This window comes from Xyrauchen texanus, chromosome 32 (genome assembly GCF_025860055.1).
Source record: "Xyrauchen texanus isolate HMW12.3.18 chromosome 32, RBS_HiC_50CHRs, whole genome shotgun sequence".
Taxonomy (NCBI): Eukaryota; Metazoa; Chordata; class Actinopteri; order Cypriniformes; family Catostomidae; genus Xyrauchen; species Xyrauchen texanus.
In genome coordinates this window covers 14,511,666-14,525,317 of record NC_068307.1, presented here as the reverse complement: position 1 = coordinate 14,525,317, position 13,652 = coordinate 14,511,666, and the positions used below count along the sequence as shown (strand labels likewise).

General features: G+C 37.7%; 1 protein-coding gene across 1 annotated transcript in view; it reads left to right on the top strand.

The window, feature by feature from the left end:
- The window catches only part of si:ch211-51h4.2 (uncharacterized), a 163,924-nt gene that overhangs the window by 108,336 nt on the left and 41,936 nt on the right, over nt 1–13,652 (top strand). The window contains exon 13 of the mRNA XM_052101126.1: nt 12,695–12,737. Within this exon, the coding sequence (XP_051957086.1) occupies nt 12,695–12,737 (43 nt within the window). The remainder of the gene's footprint in view (nt 1–12,694; nt 12,738–13,652) is intronic.

Genomic DNA, 13,652 nt, shown 5'->3' with positions numbered 1-13,652 from the left:
GAACATCACACCATGGACCAAAAAGACCACTAAAACAGACAAAGGAAAGAAATTCCCCAACTAGACAAACAAACCCTCCATGCATCATCAATCTGTGCTGTATATAAAATGAAATGCAAAAAGTGAATGCAAAAACCAAATGCAAAAGACCAAAATAAAATTAATCCTGGATCAACATATAACTAAAAACTTCACACATCTTGTCAAATTTGGCCATTTTCCCAGAGATGTTATATCTAACTCTTTCCAGAAGTAAGGTAGAAGTGAGTTCTGTTAGCCAGGCAGAAAACATAGGCCCAACATTTTTCGTCCAAAGAGACGTAATAATTTTCTTAGCTACAATCATTCCATATTGAATAGGTAACCATCTTTGGACTGAGGGTCTCATGTGAATCTGACCAACCAAGTATTCCTATCATTAGGTCAGGTATTAAGACACAAACAGGAAAATTTCTGACCAAAATCTCTGAATTTTTGGACAAAACCAGAAAAGATGTCCCAGGGTCCCTTCAGCCGCTTTACACTTATCACATATGGGGGAGACAGAAGGATAGAATTTGTTAAGCTTTATTTAAAAATAATGAAGTCAGTACTATGTACAGTAGTACCCTATATTGAATACGCTGGTGTATTTAGTTGATAGAACAAGAATATACAGAGAGAGGCATTTGTCCCAATCAGTCTCAGAAACCTGAATCCCTAAATAGTCTTCCCATGCTCTCTTTAAATAAAGAGAGGAAAAGTCTGTTTTATCCTTGAAAGTATCTACAAATAAAGAAACTAGGCTAGGAGCATTCAGAGAATTTGAAAATAAATAAAATATTTTACATTCTAAAGACAAAAATTCATAATGTGGTATATACACCAATCAGCCACAACATTAAAACCACCTCATACTGCTAAAACAGCTCTGACCCATCGTGGCATGGACTCCACAAGACCTCTGAAGGTGTGGTATCTGGCACCAAGATGTTAGCAGCAGATCCTTTAAGTCCTGTCAGTTGCGAGTTGGGGGCTCCATGGATTGGACTTGCCCCATACGCAGCAAGCAGCGATGCACTGTGTGTACTGACACCTTTATATCATGGGCAGCATTAAATTTGTTTCAGCAATTTGTGCTGCAGTAGCTCTTCTGTGGGATCGAAACAGGCATGCTAGCCTTTGCTCTCCATGTACATTAATGAGCCTTGGGCGCCCATGACCCTGTTGCCGGTTCAAAAACCGCATACTGGGAACGCCCCACAAGACCTGCTGTTTTGGAGGTGCTCTGGTTCAGTCATCTAGCCATCACAATTTGGCCCTTGTCAAAGTCGCTCAGATCCTTACACTTGTCCATTTTTCCTGCTTCCAACACATGAAATTCAAGAACTGACTGTTCACTTGCTGCCTAATATATCCGACATCTTGACAGGTGCCATTGAAACGAGATAATAAATGTTATTCACTTCACCTGTCAGTGGTTTTAATGTTGTGGCTGATCAGTGTATACAAACATAGTTTCTCTCTTGAAGATATCTGAAAAGTGAGATGAGAGGAGGTCATATTCCTTACTAAGTTGAGAGAATGAGGCAAAAGCATTATTCATATATAAATCTTTAATGCTAAGCTTTCCTTTACCCTGCCACTCCATAAAAACTTTGTCTGAAAGTGAGGGTTTGAACCCTCATTATGGCAGATAGGAGTAAATGGAGATGTACTTGGTAACTTAATTAACTTTCTGACCTGGAACCAAATTTTGAGTTGCTAAGAACAAACTTGTTTTTGAGGGTCACTTTAATTGGCATAGGTGCCAAAAATAGCAGAGCAGAAAGAGAAGAGTGAATGGCATTTTGTTCTATCACTAGCTAGGAAGGAATGTCTGCTTGAACAGCACCTGAAAGGAGTCTCGCCAGTAAATTAAAGATCTGCAATTTGCTGCCCAGTAATAATGGTAAAAATGAAGGTCCCAAATGAAGGGCATAATAATGGAATCGAGAGTTCTAAAAAAAGATTTTGATAAAAAAAAAAATCGGTAACCTTTGAAAAAGGTAAAAAAAATCTTGAAGGGTCACCATTTTAATTTCATTGATATTGAGAGTGATTTACATCTTTCTATGTTGTGCCTTAAATTATCTAATATCACTAAAAACGTAAATATTTTATCCTAACTACAGCTATTTTAAATAGCAAATTCTGCATGAAAACTGGGTCCATGATATCGCTGGTGGGCATAAATTCACTTTTTTGCCAATTAATGGCATAACCAGAGAAACTACTAAATTATTCTATTAAATCCAACTGAGGAGGAATAGAGTGTTCAGGATCTAAAAGATATAGAAGAACGTCATCAGCATAAAGAGATATGCTCTACCTGACCTCTGCTTTGGGTAAACATCTGTGGGTGATGCCTTAAGGCTATTGCCAATGGTTCTATGTCAATGGCAAACAGCAGGGGTGAAAGCGGGCATCCCCTGCCGCATGCCCCTGTGCAACTCAAATTGTGGTGATCTATCAAGATTAGTTAGAACCAATGTGCACAGTTGGGAATACAACATGCTTACCCAGGAAAAAATCTATCTCCTAAATTGAATTATTTAATGGTGGTTAAAATATAATTCCATTCAACTTCAATCTAGGGAAATTATTGCTAATTTAGAGGGAGATTTAAGCTTTGAGTAAATTATATTCATTAGACATCTGGCATTAAAAAAAGAAAATCTTTTAGGGACAAAGCCTACTTGATTGATATGGATAATATTTGAGATAAAAAAAAATGTTATCTAGTTGCCAATATTTTAGTGAATGCTTTTAAGTCTGTATGAAGAAGAGCAATAGGACGAAAAGAAGAGGCATCATCTCATCCTTGCCTTTCTTAAGAAGGAAATGTTGGCAGAGTAAAAATATGTAGGACATTTCTGTTTATCAAAGGAATGATTGAACATCCGCAACATAAGGGGTGCAATTTTATCTGCATATTTTTGATAAAATTCTATACAAAAGCCATCGGGTCCCTGTGCCTTACTGTTAGGGAAGTTTGGATTAGTCTATATATTACCATTCTTATCAGCCAGGCTAGTAATTCATCTGATTTATCTCAAAGTGTTTCTGTTTAACTTTTAACAACATCTTGCTCACCTGATCAGACGCGATCTCGTTATATTCATATTTAAGCGACGTGATAATAATTTAAAACACTAGAAGGGGCAATGTCCCTGTGTACTACAGGTGAAACTCGAAAAATTAGAATGTCGTGCAAAAGTTCATTAATTTCAGTAATTCAACTTAAAAGGTGAAACTAATATATTATATAGACTCATTACAAGCAAAGTAAGATATTTCAAGCCTTTATTTGATATAATTTTGATGATTATGGCTTACAGCTTATGCAAACCCCAAATTCAGAATCTCAGAAAATTAGAATATTGTGAAAAGGTTCAGTATTGTAGGCTCAAAGTGTCACACTCTAATCAGCTAAACACCTGCAAAGGGTTCCTGAGCCTTTAAATGGTCTCTCAGTCTGGTTCAGTTGAATTCACAATCATGGGGAAGACTGCTGATCTGACAGTTGTGCAGAAAACCATCATTGACACCCTCCACAAGGAGGGAAAGCCTCAAAAGGTAATTGCAAAAGAAGTTGGATGTTCTCAAAGTGCTGTATCAAAGCACATTAATAGAAAGTTAAGTGGAAGGGAAAAGTGTGGAAGAAAAAGGTGCACAAGCAGCAGGGATGACCGTAGCCTGGAGAGGATTGTCAGGAAAAGGCCATTCAAATGTGTGGGGAGCTTCACAAGGAGTGGACTGAGGCTGGAGTTACTGCATCAAGAGCCACCACACACAGACGGGTCCTGGACATGGGCTTCAAATGTCAAACGTCTTACCTGGGCTAAAGAAAAAAATAACTGGTCTGTTGCTCAGTGGTCCAAAATCCTCTTTTCTGATGAGAGCAAATTTTGCATCTCATTTGGAAACCAAGGTCCCAGAGTCTGGAGGAAGAATGGAGAGGCACACAATCCAAGATGCTTGAAGTCCAGTGTGAAGTTTCCACAGTCTGTGTTGGTTTGGGGAGCCATGTCATCGGCTGGTATTGGTCCACTGTGCTTTATTAAGTCCAGAGTCAACGCAGCCGCCTACCGGGACATTTTAGAGCACTTCATGCTTCCTTCAGCAGACAAGCTTTATGGAGATGCTGACTTCATTTTCCAGCAGGACTTGGCACCTGCCCACACTGCCAAAAGTACCAAAACCTGGTTCAATGACCATGGTATTACTGTGCTTGATTGGCCAGCAAACTCGCTTGACCTGAACCCCATAGAGAATCTATGGGGCATTGCCAAGAGAAAGATGAGAGACATGAGACCAAACAATGCAGAAGAGCTGAAGGCCGCTATTGAAGCATCTTGGTCTTCCATAACACCTCAGCAGTGCCACAGGCTGATAGCATCCATGCCACGCCGCATTGAGGCAGTAATTAATGCAAAAGGGCCCAAACCAAGTACTGAGTACATATGCATGATTATACTTTTCAGAGGGCCGACATTTCTGTATTTAAAATCCTTTTTTTATTGATTTCATGTAATATTCTAATTTTCTGAGATTCTGAATTTGGGGTTTTCATAAGCTGTAAGACATAATCATCAAAATTATATCAAATAAAGGCTTGAAATATCTTACTTTGCTTGTAATGAGTCTATATAATATATTAGTTCCACCTTTTAAGTTGAATTACTGAAATTAATGAACTTTTGCACGATATTCTAATTTTTCGAGTTTCACCTGTATTTCCAATTAAGTGAGGCAAGCATCTATCTCCTCCAAGCTTTCTGTACAGGAAATTTCCAAAGCAGGATCCAATACACAGTTGAAATCCTCACCAATGATAAAATTAGTATCAGATACAGAGGGTAGAAGATTAAATACTTTTCGGAAAAAAGACGGGTCATCAAAGTTAGAGGCATAAAGATTTAGAAGAGTGAACTGTTTGGAGGCAGTTAAGCCAGTGACGAGATCGAAGAGGCCATTAGGGTCCTTTAATGTGGATATATGTTTAAAAGAAACTGATTTGCCGCATAATATTGCAACCCCTCTTGCCCTAAATGAGAAAGTAATTTGGAATACATGGGAAACCCAACTACACCCCAAACATTTCTGTTCACTATGCTTAATATGCATCTCTTGTAGGAATATGATATTAGCTGGAATGGATTGTAAATATGAGAGAAATTTAGCTAATTTCACCTGTCCATTTAGTACAGTACATTCCAGCTGGCTATGGAAGTATTTTCACCTCGCACATAATACTTGTAATGTTACATCATGTGCCATTTTACAAGATGCACCGAATTAACAGCGAAAACAAAATTACTCAGATCCATCGAAGGGTAAACAAAGATGACAAACAACACTAAACACAAACCCACCCCCTCCAGACCGCTTCCCCAAACCAAGTGGGGGAAAAAATACATATATACTGTGGAGCTATAAGAGCATAAGGAGTAATAGCTTTCCAGAGGAAATAAAACACAAAAAAGAGAAGGGAAAAAACAACTATGACTGAACTGTGGTTCTCATCCCTTCGAACATTAGCAAAAAAATTTAAAAAAACGCTCTGCTAAGTCATCAAATAAATAAACACAGAATTACACTGTGTCCAGCGTTATGGTCATCCAAAAAGAAAGATAAAAAAGTGAACAGGCAAACGCAGACCAAACTGATCTGTTCCAGCTATTGAAATACGCTCACAGACTTTGGCAGACATAAAAGGATAAGAAATTTCATGTCCACTAGTAAGTCCTGCCAAACCATTCCGACCGCTAGAACAGCAAAGTTATACAGGTTTGGTAACGCTACCATCAACAGTGATAGAGTCAACAAAAGCTTGAGCCTTCTCAGCAGAGTCAAAGATATGTTTAGATGAGTTGTGAGTTACGATGAGGCAAGCAGGAAAAAGCAGCCTATGTCGTACATTAGCCTCCTTGAGTCTTTTCCATTCAGCATTGAAGGCCTGGCGCTGCTTCAAAACATCAGAGGTGAAGTCCGGAAAGATAAGTATGCACGCTCCGTTGTACATCAAAGGAGAAAGCAGCCATGCAAGTCCCAGAATCGTATCTTTGTCCGGATAATGATGCAGTCTGGCCACCATGGTCCGAGAACGAGATTGTATGTTTCTGATCTGGCCCATTTGATGGGCGCGATCAATCTTGAGAGGATTTGAAAAGTTACTGGCACCCAAAAGTTGCACAAGGAAATCAGCTACAAACTAAGTCAGACGGCTGTTCTCTGCTTTTTGAGGCAAATTGATGATTTTACGTTTCGCAGCCGGGAGCGCCCCACAAGAACATCCAATTTGGATGTCAGAAATTTGCATATTGTGAACTAGCCAAAGCAGTGGGCCTCGAGTTCGGAAATGTGGCCTTAGTAATCCAAACTTGCATTTTCGAGTTCAGTGCACATAAAGTTCGAGTTCGAGTTCAAAGCACATAACTGTTAATCAGAAGGTCGCTGGTTCAATCCCCATGGCCACCACCATTGTGTCCTTGAGCAAGGCACTTAACTCCAGGTTGCTCCGGGGGGATTGTCCCTGTAATAAGTGCACTGTAAGTCGCTTTGGATAAAAGTGTCAGCCAAATGCATAAATGCATAAATGTAAATGTAAAGAAGCAGGTTATCCATTACAAAGTTTTAAACCAGCACACTCAGTGATGCCGAGCTCATATGATTGACTAAACAGCACTTATAAATAAGCTCTTTCCCCCTCATTTTAGGCTGTTCTCTCATTTCTCGAACTCTCAGTGGATGAATTCTGCCACCTGGATATATGCCCCTCCCTCTGCCTTTTTAAAAAGAAAATTCCCAGCTTGGATTTTTGAGTTATCCAGCTCCAAACTAGTGGAAGGGTGGATAGACCGAAAATAGAACTAAATGATGGTGTTTGGGGTATTTTGGCCACTCTGTGATATGTAATGGTTTTTGTCTTACTCAGACATAACTCATTGAGCCACATAACTCAATTTAATCATTTAGGGGTTTTTTATGTAATAAACCTTCACTAGACTGCAATTTTACTATGGTATTGCTAAATCATATTACTGGTAATTGGTAAAGACAAACACAATTATGTCGGTTCAAAAACTACCTTTAAAGGTTATGTATCAGTCATAATTTTGAAAACACAGTATCAAGAGGAAAATTGAAGGCTTCCGCTTAATCGTGGCCACAACTTGTTTTTTGTTTTGTTTTTTCAGATAAAATATTTCCTTTTTATTTGCTGTGGAACAGATTTTCATGTCAGTATATTGACAGTTATTTAATTTAGCTGTCTGCATACCCCTGCTTTTTGAATATGTGAATGTTTTCTTAATGACGACAGGTGTTGTTAGTAGTTATAAAAGGGACCTTGACTGGACTCTGAATGAGAGATTTGCAGAGCAACATTGACCCCTGGAGTTTACAAGAGATACTGCATGATTACTTGATGAGCCTGAACTGGTTAGACTTTATTATAAGGTACATTGTAAATAAAATCCTCTCACTCTACCAGAAAATGTGACTAGGTCACAAATATGGTTAAATTAAGATGTGTATGTGGATAGATGCATATCAAGGTTGTGTAATTACACCTAAATCAATATGTAGCTGCTTGTTTATGAGATTATCTCAGCGTTTACTACCTCATTTACCATAGAGCTTCTTTCTTTACTATAGTCAAATCTCTCTCTATCTCTCTCAAACACACACACACACACACACACACACACACACACACACACACACACACACACACACACACATGCAAACACTCTCAGCACCAGGTCTACAACTAACTAATGAGTAAAAGCCACCCCTCAGAGCCACTATGTGTAGTTAGATTATTTAGAGCCTCTCTTCTCATAATTTGCTTCACATTCAGTGTGGCGTTTCATTTTCCTATTCAGATTTGATTAAAAGTGTTTGGTGTGGTCCTCTCACTTCAGGCTCTCTCACATGACTAACATAAGCACTTCAGTGCACCTCTCAACATAAGCTTCATATGATGATCTCACCTCTACATTAGTTGCTGATAGCATCATAGAAAAGATTAATTCATGCATAATATCTAGGAGGGGTTTACGAAGAATGTATGGCACCTGCTGATAATGTCATTTATGTGCGCATACTGTCTGCATTGTTTTAGCATCTGATTCACTAAGAGAAGGATGCAAATCAGGTAAAAGCGTTAACACAGATACAAATTTAGTGTCATGAGGTTACTTTAGATTTGTTTAGAAACTTTTAATGACCAAACATATTTGGAATTAAGCAAATGTGCAGTTCAAGTAAATCTAAAGCATGCGGTTAAATATTACGTGGTCATCGCACGTTTGCGAAACTGCACGCACCAAACTGATCTCTGAGCACTTTTGTTCTATATATAACACATAATCAGAGCACAAGATGGAATAAGTGCATATCGAGCACAGAACCACTCTGAGATTGCTGAAACACCATATCATGAGCCTCATGTGAACAGTAAAACACTGCAGATCAGAGCAGCCCACGTGCAAGACATACAATGCTCATACTACACTGGCGGCCAAAAGTTTGGAATAATGTACAGATTTAGCTGTTTCAGAAGGAAGTTGGTACTTTAAATAACCAAAGTGGCATTCAACTGGTCACAAAATATAGTCAGGACATTACTGAATTCACCACCATCACTATTTTAAAAAGGTCATTTTTGATTAAATCTAGACAGGCCCAATTCCCCGCAGCCATCACTTGTTTCCCAAAAGCATCGTAAGCCTAAGTAGATTGTAGAATCCATCTTACGATTCATCTGTTTTGCAGCCCATTTCCCAAAAGCATCATAACTTAAGTAGTACTTGTAAATGCTCGTAGGTTAATTAGTGCTCTGGAGTTATCGTACAGCGCTAAGAGCATTTTTTAGAACATAATCTTATGTAGACACCTGCAGCACAATCGTTGTGTAGCATTGCCATTACCATTATCACTTTTGGGAGCAAAGAACAGTCCTCCCTTTTATTAGTGAATGTCCCTAAAGTGCAGCTCGACCAACAGATACATTTTTGAAAATGAAATATTGAAATGGAAATATTATGAATGAAGCAGTAATTGTGTAAAAGAAATGTATCCTTCTACACAAAACGATTACAAAACAAAATGCAATTATGTGGTGAATTACGTTTTTAATCGTTTTTAAAGTTACGCACAAATATAATGCAGTTGCAATGATGAGCAGCACTATATGGTCACATTTCAGCACTTCACGTTTATGGACAGCGCCTCTCATAAGTAGCTCTTAAAGCATATCCTCACACGTTCATGTTAAGTGCAGTTCTGGGAAACGCACATAAAAAATACCGAATGTTCGTAAAATCGCTCGTAGAAAATGCTCTTAACTGCTAACATCAATTGCTATTGGAAAATGAGGACCTGGCTGATAATTTCTGCTTGCTAGCCTACTAATACCACTAATAGATGGTTGTGCTTAATTAACCGTGAAAGGCTGAAATAGACAAATAGCACTGAGTTTTGTGAATAAAGCACAATCTATATTGAGCCTAATTTACACAGAAAGGAGGTGTGTTTGTGCTATTTCTACTATTTAGTGCCTGGTTAAACTGTATTGCGGGTGTTTAGTGAATAAGACGCTGATTTTTGCTCAGACGTACCATGAATTATACCACAACAAAACATGTTCCATGAAATGCCAATAACCTATATTGTGCTTCTTATCTCAAATCACACAAATATCGCTGTTTGTGAGGCTAGTGAATCAATACGCATACACATTCAAGAGAAAACACACTCAAGATTGGGTCTTTTAACTGCAATGCGAGACTTTCAATCCTTTACAATATTTCCAATATTGTGCATTGTGATGACTTTATGAAAAAGGCTAGATGCGGTTTTCACTGTAAGGTAGGACTACACCCATCTCCCACTCATTATACAAGTGATTAGTCACCTTCCATTATAACGTCTCAGGTTTGGTTTATAAGACTAATGGTTGCCTTATTCAAATGTGCACACTGTTCTCTAGGTTTTTGCCTGCACCACAGAAATGTTGCACCTGGGGGACAACGTGGCCCACACCTGGGTGTGAGGACAAAGGGGATTTGATAGAAAATGTGGGGCATTCAGTTTCATAGCAAATGTCTATGAAAATTAGAAAATGGAGGTCGGACATAGGACTTTTCGCATGATCCTTTGACTACAGAGAGGAAGACTCCAGGGGAGTCATAAGAAAGAAATAATTAAAGCCCAGAGAAATTCATTTGCACCAGAGTCACATGGAATCATGGAGAATGTCATTTCCACTGCATTATGTGTCTCTCTTACAAAAGCCCAAGTTAAATATTTTAAAGGCCTGACTGGCCCTCATCTGGCTGGCTCCATTATTGAAACAGAAATATATTTAAGGAAGCAGAGTCTGCCCACAGACAGAGGGTCAGCCTGCTTTGGACATTGACTTTAAAAGGCCTTCTGTTTGATAGCCTTTGGATTCATTAATTATATACAGCTGATGGATTCCAAGCACTGACTCTGGGCTTTGCTTTTTCAATTCAATTTAAGGACTGCAGCACAGCTACTCAATATTTCTTCAGCACATACTGATATGTCTACGGTCATTAAGACTTTTTTAAGAGGTATTTTGTATAATTATTTATTATGGACTACATTTGATAATGCCAGTGTTTATATTGATCTTCTGTTCTTACACTGGTTGTTCTGTATATGCCCATTTGCCAGTTTATTTAGGGCATTGTCCCTGATTCAAACTTTTTCCTTTGCAAATACAAATATGACAAACTCATTTTAAATATTAGTTTTTAATATAAGTAATATTACTAATATTAATATAAAAATGTAATAAAAATATTCCATTCTTAATCAGTGAATGTGACTGGATGTGAGGTCGAGATTTAGGCAAACCAGTTGATAGTTAAGACATCCTGATCAAAATACTGCTTCTCAAAAATGGATAATGGTTTGGCTTCTTTAAAGGGATAGTTCACTCAAAAATGAAAATTATCTCATCATTTTCTCAGCCTCATACCATCCCAGATGTGTATGATGTTCTCTCTTCTACAGAACACAAACAAAGGTTTTTAGAAAAATTTCTGGTAACACATTCTACGAAGCCCATATTTTTAATGCATTATAAATGCATTATAATGCATTAGTAATGTCTCATAATACACCTTCAGAAGCAATATGATAGGTGTGGATGAGAAACAGATCAATATTTAAGTCCTTTTTTAACCTTTTTTACCATAAATCTCCACTTTCACTTTCAAAAGGTGAAAGAATGTGAAAGCAGAGATCTTTGGTAAATATTGATCTGTTTCTCACACACACACACACACACACACACACACACACTTATCATATCACTTCTGAAGACATCGATATAACCACTGGAGACTTATGGATTACTTTTATGTAGCCTTTATGTGATTTTTTTTTAGCTTAAAAGGTCTGGTCACCATTTACTTGCATTGTAAGGACCAACAGAGCTGAGATATTCTTCTAAAAATCTTTGTTTGTGTTCAGCAGAAAAACAAAGTCATACATATCTGTGATGACATGAGGGTGAGTAAATGATGAGAGAATTTTCATTTTTGGATGAACTATTCCTTTAAGAGCAGAAGGTAAAGATATTGGGAGGAATGAATTTGTACTGTATTTAATACAAGTAGAGGATATTTTAGGTGAACTACCCTCACATTTTATATGGGGAACTGTATGTGTGGCATTTGGAGGGACAGAATCTTACATTTCTGTATTAGTTAACTTGTATCAACTAAGTTGAAACATGACCCAGATAAAGTGACAGCAGTAAGTCAGAGCTGTTCCACATTGCTGAACAAATACAGAGCGTTTGCCATATGATTTTCACAAGGAACAAAGAAAGTATTTTTGGGTAGTTTTGCGTTTTTTACTGTGTGTCTGGTCGAATCTCTTTTTCTGTTGATTTGCTTTCACACGTAACCTCCCGAATGATATAAAAACTGGCCAAACATCAAGTGTTACTGCAGGCTTGCTCTCCCCAAAAAGCAGTTTAATACCTCTGAAATTCAGCCCTCTAGCTACAATGCCACAAAGAAAAAAGACAAAAAATTATTTGAATTTCAAAGACAGGGACTGAGCCAAAAGCAAGGACTTTATAAGACACTACAGTGAATGAAAATGGAATGGAGAATCAGTCCACAAATTCCCAGAGGGGAACTGTTTGAAAGATTGGAGATACATTTCACGCTGTAGACCAAACCTAGAAACGTTTTTATGGAGGTTTGTAACATATTCACTTTGTGCAACGAACTTTTGGCCTTGCCTATAGGCTTTTAACTGCTTAACTAGAATGTTCTTCAATGTGACTGGTATAATAAAAGAACTGGTATTCAGTGTCTTAGAGTCAAAGCAGCTCTCAACAGGACAGTAATACTTAAATAAGTGTTATAATAGGTCAACTATTACTGATGATGCCTAATTAAAATACCATATGGTATACACACATGAACACGGAATGATGCAGTACACTAATGATGTAAATGCCAATGCTAAATTCAATTAAATAAAATATTAAGTGTTAAATGTAAATTGTAAATATTTTAGATCATATGGGTAATACTGACTGAAATGGTTGGGAACCCCTATGCATATATCTTGACCATGGCAGTCAGTTTTAATATGTATCTATTGGTTTTCTTTGCAGATCAGAAAAAGCAGGGGAGATAGCGACGATACCTCTAACCAAGGTAAATAGCAACATGTACCACCCAAAGTGTCAAGTGCATCTCAAATCCAAATTTTCAGACCAAGTAATGTTGTGAGAGCCTTGGAAATGTCTGTAGCGCTTTGCATATATGACAGGCCAAGAATAAGTAAACATTATGATGCTGCTCCTGAATTTAGACATTTGTGTGAAGGGGATTTTCTTCTATAATGTTTTGTTAAGAGCTTTTTGACTTTCAAAGTTCAAGTGTTTTGCAAGAAAGTCAAAGATGCTACTACATGCATGAGATGCTCCAATCAGTTCTCCACATGTCTGTGAAAACCTTATATAATCACGGATCATTACTACCATCTGGTTGCTGTTGGCTCATGTACTTCATACTTACTGATGGTGCTGTGGAGGTACTTACGGCAAAAGGTTGGGAAACACTAGTATAGGCTACTGAATAGTGTCGCTATGAACTGTTGTTGTGTGGAAAAAGGCTTTGTGAAGATTCTTCAAAATTGTCCTGAGTTCTTTTAGAAAAAAAACAATAAATAATAGCAGAATTGTTTGCATGAACTATTTGTTATATAAAGGAATATTAAGCTGTTTTTCTCAGGCTTTCTGCATGATCATACCATCACTTCAAAAGATTGTTGCTCCAGAGCATTTTGAGCTTGTTTATTATTTGTATCTACATGTAAAGCATTTAAAACATGACAACAAACCTAAAGCAATTTTATATAAAATTGCAAAACATAACATTCATATATGATTAAAAAGACTGCATCCTGAAAACACAACATGAGATCAAAGACAGCAAAGATGCTTTTAAATAATGCAGCCGAATAGTAAGATAAGATCTTTGCCTTTAGGAGAAACCTCTCTTGTGTGAGCAGTGTTTGGCAATACTGTGGCAACTAAAGTGTGAAAAATCATTCTGTTCTGTCTCGTG